The sequence below is a fragment of the Adiantum capillus-veneris genome, chromosome 9 (genome assembly GCF_014529385.1).
Source record: "Adiantum capillus-veneris isolate H3 chromosome 9, ASM1452938v2, whole genome shotgun sequence".
Taxonomy (NCBI): Eukaryota; Viridiplantae; Streptophyta; class Polypodiopsida; order Polypodiales; family Pteridaceae; genus Adiantum; species Adiantum capillus-veneris.
The window spans coordinates 131,738,803-131,765,584 of record NC_140939.1 but is presented as its reverse complement, the minus strand read 5'-3'; the positions used below and the strand labels follow the sequence as shown (position 1 = coordinate 131,765,584).

Below are 26,782 nucleotides of genomic sequence, written 5' to 3'. Positions count from 1 at the left end.
CGAGCCGGTCCCGTCCGAATCGGGCCCCTTGAAAGCAAACGCGCCACGACCCGAGCCGGTCCCGTCCGAGCCGGGCCTCTTGAAGGCAAACCCCCACGACCCGAGCCGGGCCCCTTGAAGGCAAACGCGCCACGACCCGAGCCGGTCCCGTATGAGCCGGGCCCTTTTGAAGGCAAACGCTCCCACCACGCTTCTCCACATGACGGCCCAAACTCCCGGGTCGTCACATAGATACATTTTTTCTCTCTTCGTCGTCTTCTCTCTCTCCCCCTCTTCGGGACCCGTCATGGCGAGCAAGGGTCGAGGCAAGCAGGTAGCGGAGAAGAAGCTGAACAGTCATGGCGACGAGGTGCCTCTCTACAGCGCAGAGAATATCCAACACAACATGAGGACTATCTACTACAGGTAGAGGAGAGAGGATATTCTGCGTACATGTGCACCTCCTGTTTTTTTGAGAGGGTCTGGATCCCGTGCTTACATCGACATTTCCTTTGTTCTTGCTTGTAACAGCCGCACTTTTCTTTCAATTATAGGAGGGGTTATAGCTGGGATTCTTGGCCTTACAGGCATAGCTGGTTTTCTTTTCTATTTTGCCATTATGATGGCTACTTCTGCTGCTGTGGCAGTTAAAGCAGGATTTAATGTTGAGAGATTTTTCGACTCATGGAATCGCATTACCCTAGATGGTCTAACTGCAGGCTTGATGGTAAGTTTCACCTCCTTCATTCAGATCCATTCATTTGCGAGCTTACTCATTTAATCTAGTTTACAATTGACACGTAGGTCACCCTTTTATAACACTGGATTTCAGATAACATCAATCACATTCATATCTTGGTCTGCACTGGATGACAGATTCCTGATTGATGTGCGTTGGATCTATCTAGTAATCATACCCAAGGCTGTTGTTGACCGCTATAAAGATGTCTCTAATGCACTAGAATCATCATCACCACACTCTTGAAAGTTAAAATGCTGTAGACATTCTACCTCACTTACATACTAAATCAAACATAACACTTTGAAGAGTAAAAGTCTTTGTTGCAACAGGCATTTTCATATCTACGTATATAGATGTCTCCAGGCAGTTACCATTACCTCAATATCTCAAAAATGTCCGACATAATCAATTGACTATAATTACAATCCTAGTTGACATTGGTATAAAATCGCCAGCGGAATATGAAGACACACACTGCCCCCGATCTGGAGGACACCTTGTTCTTTTGCAGACCTAGAATTATATCCTTTCAGAGAGGGAGGATCGGTGACACTTGTTATTCTTTGTGGACGATCTTGTGATTGCTGGTAGCCATGACCGGCTCATTTGCGATACGATGGAGACCTTGACAAAGGAGTTTGAGATGATAGATCTCTGCTTGCTTTACTGCTTTCTTGGACAGGAGATATGGCAGACAGAGGGGGACATCTTTCTCTCTAAGCAGCGCAACCATGTTGTGGTTGATTATTGGGCAATGAAAGCTACATTAAATAATGAGAAGTGTGAATAGATCATCCTTGATGTAGAGTTAAAGGCGAGGCCGTCCCAATTGTATTGGCTTTAGCCATTTCTAAAGTAATGAAATCTAGTCTTTTTGTTTACTTGATTTTTCTAAGAGATTTGGAAGAACACGAAGTTTCAAAACCACTAACTTAGCTATTTATGAATGACTATGAGTCTATTGATGAAACAACGAAGAGAATTTAAGCTGTGCGCCTATATTCTCCCACATTGCTCTTTAAACAAGCTCGTGCATCTGGTTTCTCTATTTGACACTATAGCTTTAGGCATGCCATGTAAGTTGAAGACATGCAAGACAAATAGTTTAGCCAATTGATCTGCCTTCACTGCTTTCTTTATTGGTATGAAGTGAGGCTACTTGTTGAATTTGTTGATTATCGTTCAAATACCATCATGCCCACCTTGAGTGCTCGGAAGATCAAAGATAAAATCCAAGGTCGATCCGAAATAGGTAAAGGTTGTAGGAGTCTTGCCACTTTGTGCTTGTCAAATTTTACCATCTGCACATGTAACAAACTTGGACACCCCAAGTCAAGATTCTACCGTGACACATCAGAGATTTACTTCAAAACAATTCACAAGAGACGACACGGCCCGGAGTAGTTTTGTGCCAAGAGATATTGGCCCCAAAGACTGGCGCCCCTTTTGGTATTTATTTTTTATATTAATCTGTGTGCAAAGTACATAGAGCTCGCGGGTGCTCATTCTCAGTCTCTGTGTCCAGATGCCTTGCAGAGTGAGGCCCTTGGGCTTATTTATTATTACAAAGGATGTCCAAAAGCAGAGCCCCAAAAGTTTTTAACTCAAAAGCAAACTTCTCCAAAAGCTGCCAAAAATAGTCAGCGCAATTTCCGTATGATGTCAACGCTTTTTTCATTGAATTCCGTACGTTGCCTCGTCAGCCGGTCGACGCGTTTTGCGGAGATCCGTACTGGCTGTCCGTACTTTCTGCCACGTCAGCAGTCAACACATTATGCGGGATTCTATACACACTGCCATGTCAGCGTGTCGGCCCATTTTTCGGGATTCCCGGTGTGTGTTTGTGTGCATTTGTCCGGGGACCTGCCACGTCACCAGTTTGTGACATACCCCCCTCTTGAAAGAATTGTAATCTCCCTCGATTACGCCTGCAAAACAGACAGAGGCCATAAACTGTCTTAGTAGACACTGGCTGTTAGTATCGACGCACTAGACACGCCACATCGAGCACTTGTATAAAACGACAGTCACATCATTGGACATCACTTGACAAATCACAGACAAATTCATTTCAAATCGCAGACCATGACCATCGGCAACGTATTTAGTAATCGCATTTAGATCCATTTTGGACCTCACCGATGCGCAATTAACTAATCCTTATTGCAATCATGTTTATAGAGATTTATGAGATCGAAATGTTGCAGTGATTTCGTCTTTCAGTTCTTGCACTTAAACAAGTCAAGTACAAATCAATCATATTCATTTTTGGGAATTTTTGTCATAGTCATACAACAGAATACTACTCTGCTCGTCTGAGGAGTATCTACTAGGTCCTCCTCCTCCATCCACTTCGCATCCAATGCAGGATAGTTCTTGAATTTAACCAAGAACCCCTAATCACTTTACCTTTTATCTTTCTGTCCTTGTGTGCCAAAATCTATTATAGAACGAGTATCTCCTCGCTTTCCTCCACTTCGAGTTGCTCATCAGGCTCCCCATCATCGGGCACATCATCTTTAAAAGGCTTCAATAGACTCACATGAAATGCATTGTGAATCTTCCAAGTATCGGGTAGCTTGAGTCTAAAGGAGACATCATTTATCTTTTCTTTTATCTAGAAAGGGCCATAATACTTTTTGGCAAAATCAGTGTCCAAGTCTCTTGTGTACTGGTCGGCTTCTTCAAAAATCTTTTCCATAGTGCTAAGGAAGGGTGGAACCTTCGGAGCACCTTCAATGATCTCAAATGGCGCCTTCCCCGTCGAAGAGTGGATCGTGTGTTGAAGGCAAATTCCACCAAGGGCAATTTTTTTTTCCCATTGAGTCTTCTGATCAGAAATGTAAGATTTCAATAAATCCAATACAACTGAATTTGCAATCTTAGATTGCCCATTTGTCTGCGGGTGGAATGATGATGGGAACTACAACCGTGTGCCAATGTTCTCCGAAATAGCCCTCCAAAACAAACTCGTGAATCAGGGATCTTTGTTGGAGACTATTGTCTCAGGCATGCCATGTAGTGTGAAAATCTAAGTAATGAACAATCTCGCTAAATGATCCGCTTGACTGTTTTCTTCACTGGAATGAAGTGAGCTTGCTTGCTAATTCTGTCGATGACAGCCCAAATGTCATCATGCCCAGTACGTGTCTTCGGGAGATCAAAAATGAAATCCATTGCAATGCTTTCCTAGGGGCGGGTGGGAATGGGTAAAGACCTTAACAATCCCTGTGCCTTATGCTTGTCAAACTTGGCCTTCAAGCATACTAAACAACTGCGAACAAAGTTGTCCACATCTTTCTTGAGTCTTGGCCAAAAGAAGTAACGCTCCCCACCTTTCAAGGTGGTGTCGATGCTGCGGTGACACGTAAAAAGGTGGACAATGGCACTCAGTAAGAACCTTTTCCCTCAATGGCTGTGTGACGCACAACATCATTTTCTTCATCAAGTAGCCATCCCGAATGGAGTATCCCGCTACTACCTCCCTATTCTATATTCGAGATAATACATCGGAAAATCCGGATCTGTGGCGTATTGATCAATCATGTCCTCGAAGCTTCTATGATGAATTGCGGAAATAGCCAAGACAAGGGGCTTTCGAGACAATGCATATGTCACGAAGTTTTTCTGTCCCTGAACTTGGACAGTGTGGAAGTGAAACTGTGACAAGATAGTCCACCTCATCTGCTTTTCCGAAAGCTGCTTTTGTGACAAGAAGTAGCGTAAACTCTGATGATCAGTGAAGACCGTGAAATCGGCTCCTATCGAGTAGGTAATGTGGCCATTGAGTAAGAGCAGTGATCACTGCCAAAAGCTCTTTCTCATTAATCTGCGCTGTCAATTCTGGCCTTGAAACAATCGGCTTTCATAGGCAATGACATGGCCTTCTTGCATCAAGACCGCTCCCAGACTACGACCACAAGCATCACAATATACTTCAAATGACTTTTGCAAATCCGGCAAAGTCAAGACTGGTCCAGTAGTCAATTTTTCTTTAAGTGTCTGAAAGGCAGTCACCTTTGTCGGTCCCCACGAGAAAGGGACTTCTTTTTGTGTCAATATGTGCAAAGAGGAAGCTACCTGTGCAAACTTTCGAATGAACCGCGAGTAGTAAGAATACAAGCCCAAGAAGCTTCTAACTTCATGAACATTCTTCAAATCTGGCCGATCACGTATAGTCTCAATCTTGGTCGGGTCCATCTGTACTCCTGCTACTGAGATGATGTGTCCCAAAAAGTGTACCTCCGACAAGAAAAATTCACTCTTTTTGGCATTGATAGCAAACTTGTGATCACGCAATGCTTGAAAGACTTGTAGCAGATGGTGACGATGTTCTGCTTCATCCTTGGAGAAGACTATAATGTCATCACAGGCAAAAGATTGATACTCTCGGAAAATCCTATCCATCATTCGATTAAAAGTCGCTAGAGCATTGGTTAGGCCAAAAGGCATCACCAAAAATTTATATAAACCGAAGCTTGTTCGAAAGGCTGTCTTGTAGACATCTCCCGGAGCGATTTTGATCTGAGTATATCCGCTTTTCAAATCAATCCTGCTGAAACAAGAGGATCCTTGAAGTCGGTCAAGAATATCATTGATCCTTGGAACCGGAAATCTATTTTTGATAGTGATTTTATTGAGAGCTTTGTAATCAATGCACATGCTCCAAGATCCGTCTTTCTTTAAAACAACAACACCGGGGAGCAGTAGGGTGAAGTACTCAGCTGGTTAAGACCCTTTTCCAAAAGGCCTTTCAGTCAATAGTGTGATCCTCGGGATGAGATGGGGGCAACTCGCTTGGCAAGCCCTTAGAGAAACAATCAGCATGTGTGGAGAAAATCTTGGTGTTCTTAGTCAAGCTCAGACATGTTCGTTCTGTGTTCATCATTTAACTCTTTCAAGTAGATCGATTAAACAAAGAGACTGGATTTCATTAATTTGGAAATGGCCGAAGCCGATACAATAGGGACGGACTCGCTTTTTAGTTTACATCCAGTACAATTTTTCGGCCCTTTTCATTTGTCAAGGTTGCTTTCTTTGCCCGATACTAGACCACGGCGTTGTTCTTATGGTACCAAGGGACTCCTAGTAGGACGGGTGACACTAAGAACCACCCTTGAAATACTGCAAGCGACCTCGCTTGCATGCCAATAATACATGCTGATATCTCTTGATATCACATATATTCTATGATGAGAATCCAAGATATACATGCTTTCGGAAATGTAGCGTGGGACAATTAGACAATCCCACCAACCTGGCTACCACACATATATCAAGCATAGAAGTTTTCTGGTGTACTCCTCGAGCACATGCCACAAACTTCTCTAGCCAAATTTTGTATGGAAAGAGTAGGTACAATTGCTAAACTACTCCTTTGAGCATCATGAACCATGCTCTCACTTGGCTCCAAAGAGCTACATCAAGTCACTGTGGGTTCCACTCAGAAAAGTTGACCCGTCTTTATCTAAGGTAGACAAATTAGATAGAACTTCAGGTACTTTTGCAAAGATCAAGTATGCAGAAAGATGATTCCTTTTTTAAATGAAATAGCAAAAGCAAAAACAACTGGAACAAACTCTCCTCTAAGCTTTACATCAAGGACATGAGTCTTTCCTCTATGTACAAGGGTAATCTTTGGTTGTAAGTATTCACCATAGCATGCAACCTGCAACACCATGGGATACCCAATAACACATCATAGCCCTCAAGTGGTATAATATGAAATTCTTCCGCATCCACATAACTTTGATGTGCAGACGAAGTTTCCCCAAAATGGGAGTAACATGCTCTGAATGACTTGGGCATGCCAAACCTGCTTACTTGTCATACCCATCTTCTCTGCACGAATGCCCAACTTTGATGCCAATTCTGGTGATATGAAATTTGCACGGGCTCCTGGATCAAAGAAAACCAATACTGTTTGGTCTCTAACTTTGCCCCAAGCTCTGCACAATTACGTGGCATCTATGTCTGGCTGGTCACCAACCATATCTGGGACAAGTCATGCATTGGGCTTTGGCTTCTTTCCTTTATGCTATGACTTGTCATCCTTATCCCGTGACTTCTTGTGTGGGCATTCATTCGCAAAATGTCCCTCCTCTTCAGAAATGTAGCATTTCTTGGTGTCACAAACGGGAGCGCATAACAATATAAAATATACTCGGATAAATAAAATTTATCACTTAATATTGAAGCCAGAGGATATAGAGAGAGAGATAGAGAGTGAGAAGATCGACACAGTGCTGGGGACGAGAAGATGGGCTGGGGTCCCCCCCCCGTAATAGTATCTTTATTACTGAGGAGAAGTCTATACAAGCACTTGAACTCAACGTATTACCACGTTCGTTCTAGAATAAAATTTGATGTTTCCCGGAAGCCTCAGCTTCTGATTCCTAGGGCAAAACCCTATTCCAAGGAATTTTCGTTCCTTATTCCAAATCCTTGAGAACCAAGGTTCTCGCCTCTGGATCTCACCTTCCAGACTCGGGGCATGGCATCCCTGCAACTCTTTTCCAACTCTCTTTCCAGAGTCCTCTTCCCGCAGAACAACTCTGCTTTCCCGGACACGAAGTCCTTACTTGGGGAATCCCAACTTCCGGATCACAACTTGAGAGACTACCTCTCTCCGATCCGTGGATCTACTTCCCAAACTCGGGTACGAAACCCTTGGGCTGATCTGGCTCTAGTTCCTCAGAGAGCTTTTTCTCCTGCAGAGGCTGATGCCTTCCTCTGCTCCTACTCCCTCATGAAGAGGAAGTACACCTGCAATCAAGTACTTAGAGATCATAACATGAAAAAATCGTTACCTTCAAAGTCTCGACGCTCGAAACGCAACTCAATTCTCGAAAAGCAATTCCCTGGAAGAGATCTCTATAAGAAAATCCTCTCTTCCAATCCTACACACAAAAGAGGTGTGTTCTCGGGTTCCTTCTCGTAAATCAGCCCTGTCTACGACGTTTATGGGCTGAAAACAGAGAAAAACAGCAGCTTGTCGTGATGGAAACACGCTCCGTAGGCACTTCTTTGCGAGGGAACTCGCGCATTGGGTCTTGGCGACATCGGGTACACTTGGGACAATCATGGGCATCACCGGCAAACGTCTTCTTTGCGGGTGAACTCTGCAGCAGCATCTCCTTCTTGCAAAAACTCCGATCCTCCCCTCTGAGTGAGGGCATGAGATGCTTTTATAGCTCCCAGCCACGAGCACGAATAGCGGCTCGCGTAGAGATCGCGGTGGTTTTTTTTTTTCCCGTTGCTCCGCCAGAAAAATAGAGAGAGAAAACGCTGGCTGATCTTTTGCCTTATTTATCAGATGGCTGCCCACTTATTAAGTGGGCGGCCGGTCACCTTTAAAAATGGTATGAACCTGCCCAAAAATTCAATAACCCTTATAAGTTAAAAACAATGCTTTCACATCACTTGCCAGGCTTCCCTGGATGCAATCACACGCACAGTTGCAATGCAGACATAGACTTCCTCGCGGGAAAGCATCTGCTTTCCCGAAAAGCAATTCCGCTTTCTCAAAAAGCATCCGTTTTTCCTCAAAGTTTCCTTTGAACCCATCTTCATTCAAGTGCTTGCCTTTCCTTGTGCACAATTCTAACAGTTCGGAATTTCCTCTCGACTATGGATATTCCCTTTCCGATGCACCCGTCACCCACCTTGTGACGTATCAGGAATACCCATCACCTAGTCACTTCCTACCAAACTTACAGTACAATCTCCTTCGCGATGCTCTATGTCATCCATCCTATGACGCATCAGAGAAGTCCGTTCCTGGATGGTCGGATACTTCTTCCCGATGCTCCCTATCACCCATCCGATGTGACGCATCAGAAGTACCCGTTCTTGGTGGCCTTACAGATATTCCTGTTCACAATGCTCCCGTCATTACTTTGAACGACGCCCTAGGAATACTCTGTACTCGGATGTCTCCAGTGAGAAAAACCCTCACTTAAAATTCCAGTAATTCATTTAGAATTATTTTTTCTTGGTGTTTCAAGCGAGAAAACCCTCTCTTATAAATCCAATAATTCATTTAGAATTATTTTTTATGTCCGATAAAGCCAATTTAGCAACACTTGGTCTCTCTCAGAGCTTTTCTTTCTTCAAAAGATTCACCAGAAAAATGCCTTTTCTGTCCTTGTTCTCGCTCAAAAGAAGATTTAGATTGCTTCTTGGACGTGTCAGTTTCATCAATGGAGGGTTTCTTTGTGAGAGGCACAAAAGGCTTTGCTGTAGCATTGCCCTTGGCTGAAAACTGTTTGCCGTGGGACCCTTTCTTGTTGCTATTAAATCCATCGTAATCTCCTTTCGATAGATTGCTGGCCACTCTTGCATTCTCAATCAATTGCGCCATATTCATGACAGTAGTCTTTGTGCAGTAGTCCCTGATTTTCTTGGGCAATCCGCAACAGTACTTCTTAATGTGTTCTGACAATGGCGCTAACCTAAAGGAGGTTACTTGCAACAGTGCGGCCCAGAAGTGTTTATTGTACTCTTCAAGATTCGCACATTGTTTAGCATTCAACTTGTGCCATTCTGTCATCACATCCACTTCAAAAGTGTTTGTAAGCCATGTAGGTGCAAAAAGTTGTTTGAACCAACGCCTAATCACTTTACCTTTAATCTTTCTATCTTTATGTGCTAGTATCTTTTCTGGAATGAGTATCTCCTCGCTTTCCTCCACTTCGGGTTGCTCATCTGGCTCCCCATCATCGGGCACATCGCCTTTAAAAGGCTTCAAGAGACTCACATGAAAAGCATTGTGAATTCTCCAAGTATCGGGCAGCTTCAGTCTAAAGGAGACATCATTTATCTTTTCTTTTATCTGGAAAGGTCCACAGTATCTCATGCTAAGCTTTGGAAAAAGCCGCTCCTTTCCCTTTTTCTTTCTGAGGCGTGCCTTCTCAAATCGTAAGAGCACCCAATCGTCTTCCTTTAATTTCAAATCGCGACGGTGTCGATCTGCTGCCTTCTTGTGTCTTTCATGAGATTTCCCTAAAGCCTTGCGGACCTTGTCAAAAGCAGTGTCCAAGTCCCTTGTGTACTGGTCGGCTTCAAAAATCTTATCTTTCGTGCCTAGGAAGGTGGGAACCTTCGGAGCACCTTCAATAATCTCAAATGGCGCCTTCCCCGTCGAAGAGTGAATCGTGTTATTGTAGGCAAATTTCACCAAAGGCAAAAACTTTTCCCATTGAGTCTTCCGATCCGAAATGTAAGACTTCAATAACTCCAGTACGACTGAATTTGCAATCTCAGATTGCCCATGTGTATGCGGGTGGAAAGATGACGAGAACTGCAACCGAGTGCCAATGTTCTCCCAAATAGCCTTCCAAAACAAACTCGTGAATCGGTCAGGCATGCCATGTAATCTAAATATCTCGGCAATGAACAGTCTTGCTAAATGATCCGGCTTGACTGTTTTCTTCACTTGAATGAAATGAGCTTGCTTGCTTCTAAATCTGTCAATAACAGTCTAGATACCATCGTGCCCACTCTGTGTCTTTGGGAGATCAAAAATGAAATCCATAGCAATATTTTCCCAGGGGCGGGAGGGAATGGATAAAGGTTGTAACAATCCTTGTGCTTTATGCCTGTCAAACTTGACCTTCTGGCATACCAAGCAACTGTGTACAAAATCGTCCACGTCCTTCTTGAGTCTCGGCCAAAAGAAGTATCGCTCCACATGTTTCAAGGTGGTATCAATGTCGCGGTGTCTCGTAAATGGTGGATAGTGGCATTCGGTTAGAACCTTTTCCCTCAATGGCTGTGTAACGCACAACATTGTTTTCTTCATCAAGTAGCCATCCCGAATGGAATATCCCGCTACTACCTCCCCATTCTGTATTCGACCAGATATATCTGAAAAATCTGGATCTGTGGCGTACTGATCGACCATGCCCACCAAGTTCTTCTGCTCCTGCACATGGACAATCTGGAAGTGAAATTGTGACAAGATGTTAGTCCACTGCATCTGCTTTTCCGATAGCTGCTTCTGTGACAAGAAGTATCGTAAACTTTGATGATCAGTAAAGACCGTAAATCGGCTCCGAGTAGGTAATGTCGCCATTGAGTAAGAGCATGGATAACTGCCAAAAGCTCTTTCTCATATATCTGTGCTGTCAATTACGGCCTTGAAAACAATCTGCTCTCATAGGCAATGACATGGCCTTCTTGCATTAAGACCGCACCAGACTACGACCACAAGCATCACAATATACTTCAAATGACTTTTGCAAATCCAGCAAAGTCAAGACTGGTCTTGTAGTCAATTTCTCTTTCATAGTCTGAAAGGCAGTCACCTTTGTGGGTCCCCACGAGAAAGGGACTCCTTTCTGTGTCAAGATATGCAAAGGGGAAGCAACCTCTGCAAACTTTCTAATGAACCGCCGATAGTAAGAACATAAGCCCAAGAAGCTTCTAAATTCATGGACATTCTTCAAATCGGGCCAATCACGAATAGTCTCAATCTTGGCCGGGTCCATTTGCACTCTTGTTGCTGAGACGATGTGCTCCAAAAAGTGTATCTCTGATAAGAAAAATTCACTCTTCTTTGCATTGATCACCAACTTGTGATCTCGCAATGCTTGAAAGACCTGCAGCAGATGTTCTCTATGTTCTGCCTCATCCTTGGAGAAGACTATAATGTCATAAAAGAAAGTGCAAACAAAAGATCTGTACTCTCTGAAAATCCTGTCCATCATTAGCGACCTTCGATTAAAGGTCGCTGGAGCATTGGTAAGGCCAAAAGGCATCACCAAAAATTCATATAAATCGAAGGTCGTCCGAAAAGCTGTCTTGTACACATCTCCAGGCGCGATTCGAATCTGATGACATTCGCTCTTCAAATCGATCTTGCTGAAACAAGAGGATCCGTGTAGTCGGTCAAGAAGATCATCGATCCTCGGAATCAGAAATTTGTTCTTGATGGTGATTATACTGAGAGCTCTATAATCAATGCACATTCTCCAAGATCCGTCTTTCTTCAAAACCAACAACATCGGAGAGCAGTAAGGTGAAGTACTTGGCTGGATAAGACCCTTTTCTAAGAGGTCTTTCACTTGGTTCATAATTTCTTCATTCTGGACTCGGCTCACATGGTAAGGTGGCCTGTTCGGGGGTGTGCTTCCAGGTATCAGATCAATGGTATGATCCTCAGGACGAGCTGGTGGCAACTCGTCTGGCATGCCCTCAGAAAAGCAATCGGCATGAGTGGAGAAAATCTTGGTGTTCTTTATCAAGTTCAGACATATTTGTCCTATGTTCATCATTCAACTCTTTCAAAAAGAGAGTAAACAAATAGACTGGATTTCATTAATTTCGAAACGGCCGAAGCCGATACAACAGGGACAGACTCGTCCTTCAATTTCACATCAAGTACAATTTTTCGGCCCTTTTCATTAGTCAATGTCGCTTTCTTCGCTCGATAATCGACCACGGTATTGTTCTTATGGTACCAAGGGACACTCCAAGGAGGACATCACAACCTTCCAAGGGCATTATGTAAAAGTCCTTGTGCCCCAAATACCCCTGACAATGCAACCGAAGTTTGCCAATGACAGGTGTAATGGCTATGTCCTGTCCGGGTGCTGCTAGAACTGCGTCTGCTTGTGGTCCCATCCGATCGGGTGTAATCTCGAGCTGCGCCGCCAATTCAGGTGAAATGAAGTTGTCCTTGGCTCCTCCATCAAAGAAAATCAGGGCTTCTTGATCTTTCACTTTGCCCCAAGCTTGACAAAGTTTTGTACTTTCATCAATCGTGCTTGGGTCAGTACCCATGCAATTTGGAACCAGTCTTGCTTTCATCTTGCCTCTTCGTCCACGTTCCTTAACTGCTCTCGAACTCTCTGGCCTGTCTTCATTCTGTTCTTGTTGTGCCTTTTTAGGGCACTTCACGGAGACGTGCCCATGTTCCCCGCATCCAAAACACTTCCCCTCTTTGATGTAGTTGGCCCTCTCCCGAAGAGTGAGCCGGGGTCGTGAATTCTTGTTTTTCTTTTCTTGGGGACTCTTTTTGATGTATGGCAAAACTCCGTTTCGCATGACCCATCAATTCTTGAATAGAATTTGACTTTTGTTCTAAGCAGTAATCTCGAATCTCTGTAGGAAGTCCGCAACAAAACCGCTCAATCTATTCTTTAAACGAGATCTTCTTAAATGAAGAAGCTGGTAGAAAAGAGCTCCAAAATCTCTCGCAATACGCGTCCAAAGAATCTCCCTTGGTCATCCGAAGATGATTCCAAGCAGTTCATATATCTCGTTCGTACTCTCAAGTTAGCCAAGAAGAAATAAAAAGCCTTTTGAATTTCAACCATTTAATCGGAGCTTCCTTGTTTAGTAGAAGGGTGGACCACCATGTTCGAGCATTTCCCTTGAAGAAAGAGGTAGCCCTCCGAATCTTGGAATGCTTTGAGTAATGCCCTCTAGAGAAAGCTATGTCAAACTGCTGTATGAAGGCCAAAGCCCTCGGAGCATCTCAAAATCCAGAAAAAGTGTCAAACTGTCCACTTTCTTTAAATTCTCTAACTTTCTTGCTTTTATCTTCGAGGAAGTCATACTGGTTGGCTTTATAGAAATGCTTCTTCTTTGCGTAAAACACGTGATCGTAGGAGTTCGAACTATCTAAAGATGAGTCCTCTGTAGAACTGTCAGAAACTGAGCGAAACTTAGGCTTCTTTACCTTTTTCTGGCCCTTTCCGAAGCTTTGCTTTTTGCTTCGCTTTTTTCCTTTTCTGTCTTCTTTGCTCAAGTTAGAAGAGCTAGAAGAACTGTCAGAAGAAGAAGAAGAAGAAGAAGAAGAAGAAGAAGAAGAAGAAGAACTGGGTAGTCCTTCAAATCGTACACGCTTCTTCTGCTTTCTTGCTGATGCAAAAGTAGATGGATGACCCAAATAACCCGGGAAGTCAGTTCCTTCTGCTTTTTGTCGTGCTTTTTGGCTTTGTTGTTCGCGTCCAAAAGCCGACTGATCTGTGTCTGAACCACCTCTTCTAATTCTTGCTCTGTAAACATCCTCGGAGAAGGAGGTTTCTTGAGTGCTGGTTTGATGGGTGGCTCTGTGGCCTTCTACCATTGGGTGTGCACTTCTTCGAAGGATTGCTAAGTTAAAATTTTTGCAAATTTTGGATCCTCCACAATGTTAATCATCATCTTTGTTGCGTCGTGAACCACTTGTCGACGTTCCATCTCTTCAATCTCAGCGTGAGTAGGCCGTATTCCTCATGAGAATCTTCTTCGTGATCTCCTCCCGCATTCCTAGATGCAGAAGAAGTCGACCGATCTCTGTTGGAATCCATAAGTGTCGCGAGAAAAGGATCGGATTTCCCGGTAGAAGAGAAATCGGCCGCGCTCTGATACCACTGTAACAAACTTGGACACCCCAAGTCAAGATTCTACCACGACACAACAGAGATTCACTTCAAACAGTTTACAATTCACACTTGAGTTGACAGGGCCCGGCGTAGTTCCGTGCCTAGAGATATTGGCCCCAAAGACTGGCGCCCCTTTCGGTATTTCTTTCTATGTTCAAAGTACAAGAGAGTGGGTAGGTGCTCACTCTCAGACTCTGCGTTCTGATGCTCTGAGAAGTGAGGCCTTGCCCACTTATTTATTGGTACAAGGGATGCCCAAAAGCAGAGCCCCAAAAGCATTCATCTTTTAAAAGCTTTTAAAATAAAGCAATTATCCAAAAGCTGCCAATTCAGCCAGTGTAGACTTCAGCCAGCGCAAAAGCAGGAAAATTTGTACGGCAGGCCACGTCAGCACTGTCAATGCGTTTTGCGGCGGAAAATCCGGAACTGCGGTACAACAGTCCGTACAACCTGCCACGTCAGCCTGTCGGCGCTTGTCCAGGAATATGCCATATCACCTATTTGTGACAGGCTGTAATTCTCTATTTTGGATCATTTTGGGCGGAGCAAACATGTCTACGCGTGTCCCAAGGGCTCCCACACACAATGGGACAGTGCCCTTGTGATTTTGACGTTTTTTCATACGAGAAAACTCTCCAAATTCGCAATCTTTCACTATGGAACTGCGCGTGCATGTGGGGGATTAGCAATTAGCTAATTCGGTTCCTGTTCAGAAGGCTCTTGCCTTGGCAAACACGCATAAAACCCCCAAAACTATACATAGTCAACTCAAAAGCCCAACTAGTGGGGCATCACCATATGTGCAAAGGGGAGAGAGAGATGCGCGAGAGAAAATCATCGTGCTACATGAGACAAAGGAGAAGGGAAGCTTTCCATTAAAGGAATGAACTTGCACCAACTACTCATAGAAACATTGTAGGTCACTTGTGATAAAAAATCAGCCTCCACCCTCATTTGGGCGCCCCCTCTTGCTGAGGCATCCTGCAGGTTGCTCTCCAAGTGCCGAGTGTCTAGTTTGCCCCTTTGGTTTAATTCCCTAGTTCCCACCAACTTATAAAGTTGTAAGTGACTTGCCGAGTGGTTCAAATTCCATTGGGCGCACTCATGCTTCCATACTCGTCAGAATTCAGTGCTAACTGGCCCGACTAGTCCTAGACTGATTGACTGACTGACCTAGATTTCGGATGTGACAAACTCGGTCGGCCGTAGCCATTTCACTCTGGCCATGCAATATCCACTTGCACCTTTTCAAGGGTTCTGAGGAAAACAAGTAAAAATAAAATAAATAAAAATATGTAGTACATATTTAAAGAAGGCAACAGGAAAAATACATCTCCGGTTCTTCCAACAACAACAAGAAGTAGAAGGGTAAGAAGAAAAGCAACAATACCAAAGACAAGAGAAGTGATACCGAATAAGAAGCCTTGAAGGCGGAATGGCATTGCAACAATTGTGGTAAGAAGGGCTATTATTGGAGGAATTGTACAAAGCGAGTGGGAGATGCTTCGACTTCTTCGACGGCGGTGGTGCAGTCACAAGCCTTTGTCATTTGGAGATTCTCCCCTCCCAAGACTCTCCAGGGACATCTGAGGTTGCATCGACTCTTGCAGTTTGAGATGATCGTGATTGGATTTTGGATGTGCCTCACGGCAAATGACACCTTCGAAGGATCTTTTATCCAACATGCGACGACATTGTGTTACCATCTTTATTGGCAACAAATCTGAAATTCTGTCAATAGGGACTTCCTATCTTGGGGAGAGTTCTCAGCTTTAGCTCTAGAGCTTTCTGTGATAGTGTTTGCTATGTTTCGAAGTGGGTTGAGTCAGTTGTTACCTCAGAGCGTACTTTTGAGGATACCTCTATTTCAGAGGGGGCTTCCATGTTATTATCTTCGATCGACTATGTAACAGACTTGGACACTCCAAGTCAAGAATCAATAGCGACAACACCAAATAACCACCTCAAAACAGTTCACAGTTCACAATAGATTCAACACTGGCCCGGCGGAGTTCCGTGCCTAGAGATATTGGCCCCAAAGACTGGCGCCCCTTTCGGTATTTCTTTTTGTATTAATCAGTTCAAAGTACAAGAGTGGTTGGGTCTCGCTGTCAGACTTTGCGTCCAGATGCTCTGCAGAGTGGGAGCCCAATCCACTTATTTATTTTTACAAGGGATGCCAAAAGCAGAGCCCCAAAAGCTTAAAATCAAAAGCGTAAAAATAAAGCAAAAGATCTCCTCTCTCACAAGCTCTCTTTGAGTTTTTTTTATAAATAATCTCTCTCTCTCTCTCTCTCTCTCTCTCTCTCTCTCTCTCTCTCTCTCTCTACTGATAATTGCGTAGAGAAAAGCAAGGTCAAAAGTTGCCGTCCACAGCTATCTCTACGCAAAAGCTGGAAAGCTGCCGCCGTACGGTGCCATGTCAGCATGTTGCACATTTTTCGGGATTTTCAGCTTGCTGACCTTTTAGGGTTAGGGTTAGGGTTTCTGGTAGATTTTAGGGTTTGCAGGTTTTAGGGTTAGGGTTTCCAGAATTAGGGTTTTCAGCAGCAGTCAGGGTTAGGGTTTCCCGCATGCTCTCGGGTAGACACGTCATCACTTTGTCATATACCCCCCTCTTGAAAGCATTGTAATCGCCCTTGATTACGCCTGCAAAACAGACAGAGGCCATAAACCGTCTTAGCAGACACTGACTGTTAGTACCTACGTACTAGGAATACACATCTAGCACATGTACCAATCGACAATCACATCACACGACATCACAGGACATCACTCAACATCACAGGACATCACATGACATTCAACATTCATTTGGATCTTAGACCATGATTTATCGGCAATGTAGCTAGCAATCGCATCTAGATCCAATCGGGACCTCATCGATGTCCGATTGACTAACCCCTATTGCAACCATGTCTATTCGAGATCAATCAGACCAAAATGTTGCAGTCATTTCGTCTATCAGTTCCTGCACTTAAAAGAAGTCAAGAACAAATCAGTATCATAATCAAGAATTCCATTTCATAAAGTCATCCAGCAGAATACTGTCAGCTCTCAGTATCCCTGAAGCTCAAAGAGACATCAGTGACTTTAGTATCAAAATCTAGGCATCTGTTGACAAAGGAGCGGAGTAACTCCCCTCTTGTCCATCCCACTGTATCAGATCTCCGGCCAAGCTGAATTCTGGGTTCCATTTGGAGTAGACTATGCTAAACCAAAAGCATCGAGGTAAAGTTTCACAATCCGAGGAGTATCTGCTAGGTCCTCCTCCTCCATCCACTTGCAGGATAGTTCTTGAACTTAACCAAGAACTGTCTTCGGACTTTACCTTTATTCTTCGTATCCTTATGTGCCAAAATCTGTTCAAGAAGAAGGATCTCCTCATTTTCTTCCACTTCGGGTTGCTCGTTAGGCTCCCCATCATCAGGCACATCACCTTTAAAAGGTTTCAAGAGACTCACACGAAATGCATTGTGAATCTTCCAAGTATCAGGCAGTTTCAGTCTGAAAGAGACATCATTTATCTTTTCAGAGATCTGGAAAAGGTCCACACTATCTCATGCTAAGCTTGCAAAGAAGCCGCTCCTTTCCCCCCTTTTTTTTTTTCTTTCTCGGGTGTGCCTTCCCATAATGTAAGAGCACCCAATCATTCTCCTCCAATATCAAATCGCGACAATGGCGATCTGTTGTCTTTTTTCTGTCTTTCGTGACATTTCTGCAAAGCCTTTCGAAACAAGTCCCTTGTGAACTGGTCGGCTTTAAAGAAAAATCTTATCTTTCGCGCTAAGGAAGGGTAGAACCTTCGTAGCAAATTCAAAAATCTCAAATGGCATCTTCCCCATCAAAGAGTCAAACGTGTTTCTATAGGCATATTCCACCAAAGGTAAAAACCTTTCCCAAGTAGTCTTCAATAAATCTAAAACCACTGAATTGGCAATCTCAGATTGCTCGTCAGTCTACGGGTGGAACGATGACGAGAACTGCAACCGTGTGCCAATGTTCTCCCATATTGCCTTCCAAAACAAACTCGTAAATCTGGGGTCCCTGTTGGAGACAATCGTCTTAGGCATGCCATGTAATTTGAAGATTTGGGCAATAAACAATCGTGCCCACGCTGTGTTCTTGGGAGATGAAATCCATTGCAATACTTTCCCAGAGGCGGGTGGGTATGGGTAAAAGTCTGTAACAATCCTTGTGCTTTATGCGTGTCAAACTTGACCTTCTGGCATACCAAGTGACTGCGCACAATCTCGTCTACATCCTTCTCGAGTCTCTCGGCCAAAAGAAGTATTTCTCTACCCCTTTCAAGATGGTAGCAATGCCGCGGTAACCCGTAAACGGTGGACAGTGGCATTCGGTCATAACCTTTTCCCTCAACGGTTGTGTAACGCACAACATGGTTTTCTTCATCAAGTAGCCCTTCCGAGTGGAATAGTCCGTTACTGTCACGAGGACGTGGCAACTGTTAACCTTAGTTGTTGGTTTCTTTCCAATGATTTTTGTTTACTTTTTGAGACCCTCTTTTTGAAGTTGCAAATGGTCAGACATTGTATGGCCAATGTGAATGGTAGTTTCACCTGCAGACAGGAAGTGGTCGGCACTGGAATTCGTATAGTAAGAGGATGTCTAGGCTCAGAGCAAGATCATATAGGTCCCCTCGTGGCACTTAGCAAGTTGGTGGATACTAGGAAGTGAACTCAATAAAGGCATAAAGTCAAGGTGGGATCACCAACAAAAAGTATCCGATAGTTGGGCCACATTGCACTTTTGGATGCGGTCCCAATGAGGATAGATGGCCAGAAGATCACAGGGAGCCCAACGGAAGCATCTCCTAAAAATTAGGGAACTGCTATTTTGGGCCGTGAAATGTGTTCGCGTCATTACCTCCGGTTATGACAAGGGAACATTTTAGTACTCTGCTGCAAAGTCAATTGATGCACCAGTTGAGAGATTTTTAAGTAGGAAACCCAATGCGGGGAAATTGCATGCATGAGTGCCAAGTGGCACTTTTTGGTCAATTTACCAAGTTTGGGAGAACAGAACTCGTAACTGACTTTTTGGAGCAGTTTTGGAGGCTGTTAACTCTGATTTTCAGCCATTTCTCTCCATCTTTGAGCTTCCCATGACTTTGCCTAGGTCCAAGGAGCTCATTTTCAGCATTGGAAGGCATCAGATGCGTGTTTACAAGGCTGTTTTGCTGCGTTTTCAGCGATACGCAGGTTTTGGCAGCCATGGAAATCTTCCCCTTTTTGCATCTATTTGTTCATAGATGCATTACAGGTCAAGGGTAGCAGAGGGGGCGCTCGATTTATGCTAGGAGGATGCTTCATTGAGAACCTATCACAGGTTAAGAGCTATGGAGTGCATGTTTTCCTCTCTATGTACAGTGTGGTGCTAGGAGTGATGACCTGCACACTACACACTGCTCTCTCTCTCCCCTACGTGCAGTTATGTGATGCCCCACAAGAGGGCTCTTCATTTGACTGATGTACAGCTATGTGGGTTCATGCTTTTGTGCTGAGGCAAGAGCCTCCTTGAGCAGGAACAGGGGTAGCTAATTGCTACTCCAAAGCAGGCATCGGTGAGGGCCATAACCCCACCGTACAGGTGCGTTTTCAGCGCTGTTTATGCGCTGTAAATTGACCGTTTTTCAGCCATACGGACGCCAGAACCATTGGGAATAGTGCCCCACTGGCAGAGGACAGTCAGGGCACTGTTTGGGGCTGAAAACAGGGAAAAACCAGTAAATACAGCGTGCTGAATTTACTGTTTTTGGGCAGGAATCAGAGGGTTTATGCTAGTGGAAGTGAGTTCCAGCAGGTGAATTGGTTTCGCGCAGGTTTTGGGGCTGTTATGCTGCTGAAATTTGGCCAAATCAAGTGGTATCTAGTTGGATATAGACAAAGGATTCCCAAGACTCTACTTTGTAAATTTACCCTCTCAAAGTATGAAGAAATACCGAAAGGGGCGCCAATCTTGGGGCCTACAGGTTGTCGGCGTCTGCTTGGGGCATTCTAGCTTCCGAGCTGTGTGTTCTTAAGTGTTAATTCCCGTTGCAGGTTCTCTTTGCAAAGTGCTCTGTGTGTGTGTCTAAAGCAAAGAATTTCGGGTGAAAGCCAACGCCTACCGCCCCACCACAGGCCGGTTTCAGTTACTATCTCCCCTTTCTGTATTCAACTGAATACATTAGCAAAATCTGTTTTGTGGCGTATTGACCGACCATATCCTCGAAGTTCCTATGATGTATCGCGGAAAATAGCCAGAACCAACGGCTTTCAGGGTAAAGTATCTACCACCAATTACTTCTGTCCCTGCACATGGACAATCCGGAAGTAAAAACTGTGACAAGATGTTTGCCCACCGTATCTGCTTTTTCCGATAGCTGCTTGCATGACAAGTAGCAGCATAAACTCCCATCATCTGTGAAAAACGGTAAAATCGGCTCCAAGTAGGTAATGTCGCCACTGAATAAGAGCTTGGATAGCCACCAAAAGCTCTTTCTCATATATCAATTTCGGCCTTGAAAACAATCGGCTCTCATAGGCAATGACATTGGCCTTCTTTTAGTAAGACCGCATCCAGACTACGACCACAAGTATCACAATATACGTCAAACGACTTCTGCAAATCTGGCAAAGTCAAAAATTGGTTCTGTAGTCAAATTTTGTTTCAATTCCTGAAAGGCAGTCACTTTTGTGGGTCTCCACGAGAAAAGGACTCCTTTCTGTGTCAAGATATGCAAAGGAGAAGCAACCTCTGCAAACTTTCAAATGAACCGCCTATAGTATGAACACAGTCCCAAGAAGCTTCTAACTTCATGGACATTCCTCAAACCGGGCCAATCACGGATAGTCTCTATTTTGGCTGGATTCATTTGCACTCCCGTTGCTGAGACAATGTGTCCCAGAAAGTGTATCTCTGGTAGGAAAAATTCACTTTTCTTTGCATTAATCAATAACTTGTGATCTTGTAATGCCTGAAAGACCTGAAGCAGACGATCTCTGTGTTTTGCCTCATTCTTGGAGAAAACAATGATATCGTCAAAGAAAGTGTCAACAAATAGCCTGTGCTCTCGAAAAATCCTATCCATTATCCGGTTAAATGTCGCAGGAGCATTGGTTAAGTCAAAAGGCATCACCAAAAACTCAAATAACCCAAAAGTCGTCCGAAAAGCAGTCTTGTAGGCGTCTTCCGACGCGATTCTGATCCGATGATACCCACTCTTCAACTCAATCCTGCTAAAGCACGAGGATCCTTGTAATCTGTCGAGTATATCATCGATCCTAGGAATTGGAAATCTGTTCTTGATAGTGATTTTGTTGAGAGCTCTATAATCGATGCACATTCTCCAAGATCCGTCTTTCTTCAAAACCAACAACACTGGAGAGCAATACGGTAAAGTACTAGGCTCGACAAGACCCTTTTCCAAGAGGTCTTTCACTTGGGTTCATAATCTCTTTGTTCTGTGCTCGGCTCACGCGGTAAAGTGGCCGGTTCGGTGGTGTGCTTCCAGGTATCAGATCAATGGTATGATCTTCAAGTCCTCTAAAAAGAAATCGGCATGAGTGTGGAGAAAAATCTTGGCGTTCTTTTGTTCAGGTCAAAACATTTTCGACCTTTATCCATCGTTTAGTTCTCTCCCAAAAGAATGAGTAAAGAAACCGAAGTTCATCAAGTACAATCTCTGAGCCCTTCATTTGTCAAAGTCGCTTTCTTGGCCCGGTAGTCAACCACGGCGTAGTTCTTGTGGAACCAAGGGATTTCGAGACATCCCGTCTGGGTGCCACTCGACTACCTCTGCCTGTGGCCTCAGCCTGTTGGGTGTAGTTCCAAATCGAGCTGCCAATTCCAAGTGAAAAGAAGTTGTTCCGACTCTTTTCTAGTGTGCATACGCAGATTGAACAGAATCAGGAAAATGAGACTCTCTCAGTCTCTTATTTCCCAAAGCACGAAACACATGATTTGCTTGATAATGATAAGCATGATCAAGATGTGATTATTCACGAGCATGATGATTTGCATGATCAAGATGTGATTATTTACGAGCATGATGATTTGCAGGATAAAGATGTGATTGTTCACAAGGATATGGTTTAGTTGATACTTTTTCTAGTGAAGCTAACCTCATTGCAGATTCGATCAATCACGAAGAACCGATCTTGGCTCTCGAGTCGAGGTCCACAGCACCCCCACAGGATGATTGAATCAATCACGAAAAACCGATCTTGGCTCTTGAGTCGAGGTCCAAAGAACCTCCACAGGAAGTATCATGTGTAAGAATGGTTAGTCAGCACGCATTGTTCGAGTGTTTCGTTTGTGATGCTTTCCTGTATTTTAGTCACCGTCCTTATGTGATCCCTTTTCATAGGCATGACATATTGTATGCTGAGCACGTTTTACTCATGAATGAGCACGGATGTATGCGGATTACTCATGAAAAGCTGAAATGTTTGCACCCAAGGAATTCACATTCCATGTCTCTTCCTTGGCATGACACAATATTAGAAAGAGCACAAGGTTACAGTTCGTGTGGTTTCATGTGCAGCGGACACGATTGACAATCTATTTGGTGGCATTCTACAGCACCTTGTTCTTCTCTTGCTGAGCTTGGGAGCATGATATTCTCTTGATCTTGCAGTGTTAGCTGCTTTATCAGTATTGATGTGTGTTCTTTTCCGCTAGATGTTTGTTCCTGATTCACTTTGAGAGTGGGGTGATACTTGTTCCAGACAGTTGAAAATCGGTAGCAGCCAATTTGCAGTTCATCATTGTATACGATGGTTGTTGCTAAATTGGCTTTATCTGACAAGAAAATAATTCTAAATGAATTATTGGATTTATAAGTGAGAGGGTTTTCTCGCTTGGAACACCAGGAAAAATAAGTCTAAATGAATTATTGGAATTTTAAGTGAGAGGGTTTGAGGAACTAGAGGGTTTTCTCGCTTGGAACACTAGGAAAAATATGTCTCCCTCCGTTTTGAGGAGCTGGATCAACCCAAGGGTTTCATACCCGAGTTTGGGAAGCAGATCCACGGATCGGAGAGAGGTAGTCTCTCAAGTTGTGATCCGGAAGTTGGGATTCTCAAGTAAGGACTTCGTGTCCGGGAAAGCAGAGTTGTTCTGCGGGAAGAGGACTTTGGAAACAAAGTTGGAAAAGAGAGTTGCAGGGATGTCATGCCCTGAGTCTTGAAGGTGAGATCCAGAGGCGAGAACCTTGGTTCTCAAGGATTTGGAATAAGGAACGGAAGTTCCTTGGAATAGGGTTTTGCCCTAGGAATAGGAAGCCGAGGCTTCCGGGAACCATCAAGTCTTATTCTAGAACGAACGTGGTAATACGTTCGGTTCAAGTGCTTGTATAGACTTCTCCTCAGTAATAAAGATACTATTACGAGGGGGGAACCAACCCATCTTCTGGTCCCCAGTACTGTGTCGATCTTCTCACTCTCTATCTCTCTCTCTCTCTCTCTCTATCTATTTCTCTCTATATCATCTGGCTTCAGTATCAAGTGATAAATTCTATTTATCCGAAAATATTTTAGTTGTTCTGCAGGAAGAGGACTCTGGAAACAGAGTTGGAAAAGAGAGTTGCAGGGATGTCATGCCCTGAGTCTGGAAGGTGAGATCCCGAGGCGAGAACCTTGGTTCTCAAGGATTTGGAATAAGGAACGGAAGTTCCTTGGAATAGGGTTTTGCCCTAGGAATAGGAAGCCGAGGCTTTCGGGAACCATCAAGTTTTATTCTAGAACGAACGTGGTAATACGTTCGGTTCAAGTGCTTGTATAGACTTCTCCTCAGTAATAAAGATACTATTACGGGGGGGGGGGGGAGGGGGGGATCAGCCCATCTTCTGGTCCCCAGTACTATGTCGATCTTCTCTCTCTCTCTCTCTCTCTCTCTCTCTCTCTCTCTCTCTCTCTCTCTCTCTCTCTCTCTCTCTCTCTCTATTTCTCTCTATATCATCTGGCTTTAGTATTAAGTGATAAATTCTATTTATCCGAAAATATTTTATATTGCTATGCGCTCCTGCTTGTGACAATGGTTGGTGCAGTTCTTTGGTTCTTCGTCATTGGACATATAATTCCTTAGTAGCCTCTATTGTTCCTTCCCTTGGACTTCCCTTAGGTGTTTGGAGATTCTAGGATTTGCTATATGACCGGAGGTGTAGATTTCCGACTCTTTCCTCGAGGGTGGAGTACTTAAGAGTCGGGAAATGATCTAGATACCCGCAGTTTATGCCTTTACCCTTAGTTTTGATGCATTCTCTTGGAGTGGTCAACAACAGTTCCTTCTACAGATGCTGGTTGTGCGACTTGTGAGTCCATTGGCTTGAGGAGATTCTTGATAGAGCTGGATTTACTTTCAGCGTATGACAATGTACTTCCCGGACGTGTTTCGGGGGTAGTGGTTGGATGGTATAATGTCCACATATTATTCGACCTCAGAGTTCAGTAGTAGATATCCTCGTCCACGAAACCCTCTCTTTCCAGTTGCAGATTGCTCACTCCAGCTTCTGTCCGACTTCCTTTCCAAGAGCTGAGAGGGGGGTGTTAAGAGTTCAGGCATCTCTATGGATTCTTCTAGTCAGTCCCAGTTTCTCCGGAGGATAGGTGTTAGGGAGTGAGGGCTGTTTTGTGGTTGTGCCCGGCCAGTGTGAGGTAGGTTTCTCATGTCAGGTTGTATCTAGCCATGTTAGCTCGAGTTTTGGCTTGGTTCCATGGCCATATAGCCTTCTGCAGCCCCTAGGCATTTGTCCCTACTTTCCGAGGACCCTATAGGCCACTTCCTCTATTTTCTCCATTTTGGGATATTTACCAGGTTGTGGAGATATAGGGCTGGTTGGGCAGGCTGAAGCAGCCCATGTAGGAGAGACATGGGCAACAGACGTTCCCCTTCTTGTGATCTTGCCAGGGCCCGTCCCATGGGCATCTCAGTCAGAGGCATAGCACTATCCTCTTGTGCTGGCCTACGAGAGCAGAGGTCTAGTTCTCTCTCTCTCTCTCTCTCTCTTCCTTTGCCAAGAGATGGATCGATGTTGGGGAGCCCAACCCAAGTTGTGGTTGTGTCGGTGATCTCATGTGCAGGAGCAATTGGCAGTGTCAATAGCAGTCGCAATTGTGTGCACCTCGGGTCTATCCATTGGGCATGTCAGTTCTGTGCCGGACCACCCTTGGTCGCTTGTATGAGCGGATTGTTATCAGCATAGAGAGCCTTTCCCAGATCTCTCTCTCTCTCTCTCTCTCTCTCTCTCTCTCTCAGATGTCCTATCTCTTTCTACCTCAGTAATCTCTCCTCCATAGGTGTGCCTTATCCATGTATTTGGCATTGCAGGTGTTCTAGATCGGAGTGGAGGTGCCCACCGGATCACGAGCCTGTTCTTGTCTTCATTTCATTTTCTGCTGCCACCTTTGACATCCACATGGTAGACAGAGAGTGGCGGAGTTCCTCTCCTAAAGCACTGGCCCCAAAACCTGGTACCCCTTTTGGTATTTCCTTTTATATTGCTTCACAAAGGTACAAGTGCCGGGGAGCTCTTCGTTTGCTTCCACACACGTGAGAACATTAGAGTGAGCCCCCAAGGCTCATATTTAAAGGCCCTTGGCCTCAAAAAGTAACAGATATGAAACTCTGGGTACCCAAAAGTGGCCCTAGCCCCCTTGGGGTGGTGCCATGTCACCAACTGGAGACATAACCCCCATTGAAAGAAGAGTACTCATCCACGATTCGACCTGCAAAAATCAATCCGATTCTTTAGCATACACTTCCTTTATGTAACATGCCAATGCCCATCATTAGAAATAATTGATCCCTCTAGCTACATGCAGGTCCGAGAGTGCTGACTAGTACTGTCTTAGATATGCATGTGAAAGGCCCAACTTTGCAATTGAGTAGGTCGTGCTCTCTACTTCCTGACTAGATCAATGCACCAATCCTGACCGCACACTCAAAAGAAGAGAATGGCCTGATTGTGCTCCGTCGAAGGCCACTGCCACTCCCCTTGGTGAGAGATCGGCCTCCCCTTCCATATCCATAATTGCGAGGATGAGGCCTACCGAAAAATAAGGGTCTACACAGTGCCTCTGCCGTCCATCTCTAGAGTTATGACAGAAATTCAGTACGCAGGGCTTTGTCTTGATGTATGTGTGTGTGGTTTGGGAGCATATATTGCCATTGGGCAATTACGACATCTGTGGGGATGTCGTAGTATTTAGTCAATACTATGCATGATAGAGCTGATGGTTATATTATCTTGTGGGTGACTACGATGAATCTATGCCTCTATGCCTTGCACTTTCCTTCAAGGGTGAATCTGGGCTTACCATCTAGCTATATTGTTTTAATCGTATAGCAGACACACAAACTTCATATTGTAAATTCAGTTTTTGTCCGAGTTATGATTAGTTGATATTGTGCTAATTCTTTCTATCTTCTGTGGTGCCGTGCTAAGCTTCATTATGGCTGAGTCTGCCCTGCATCTCTAGAGTTATGACAGAAACTCAGTTGTGTGTGTGGGAGTTCTACACCCACTATTGGGCGCTCGTATGACGTTAGTGGGGATGTCGTAGAATTCAGCCATACTCTGACCGGCTTCCAAGGAGAATGTAACATGGGGCCCGGGATCTCCTCACTGAAAAGGATTCAGATATGACCACAGCCATCCTGTTGGGGAGCCACAGTAAAAAGTTGT

General features: G+C 44.3%; 1 protein-coding gene across 4 annotated transcripts in view; it reads left to right on the top strand.

Annotated features, from left to right (window-relative positions):
- Positions 1-235: 235 nt before the first annotated feature.
- Positions 236-26,782, top strand: part of LOC147451187 (Rab5-interacting family protein) — a 31,570-nt gene continuing 5,023 nt past the window's right edge. Inside the window, exons 1-3 of one of the 4 annotated variants that reach the window (XM_086520146.1) lie at positions 236-405; positions 511-706; positions 1,051-1,547. In XM_086520146.1, coding sequence (XP_086376272.1) covers positions 287-405; positions 511-706; positions 1,051-1,074 — 339 coding nt within the window. In that variant the 5' untranslated portion in view covers positions 236-286 and the 3' untranslated portion in view covers positions 1,075-1,547. Of the gene's footprint in view, positions 406-510; positions 707-1,050; positions 1,548-26,782 lie in introns of those variants that run through there. The other 3 variants (XM_086520147.1, XM_086520148.1, XM_086520145.1) reach the window with 3 other exon arrangements.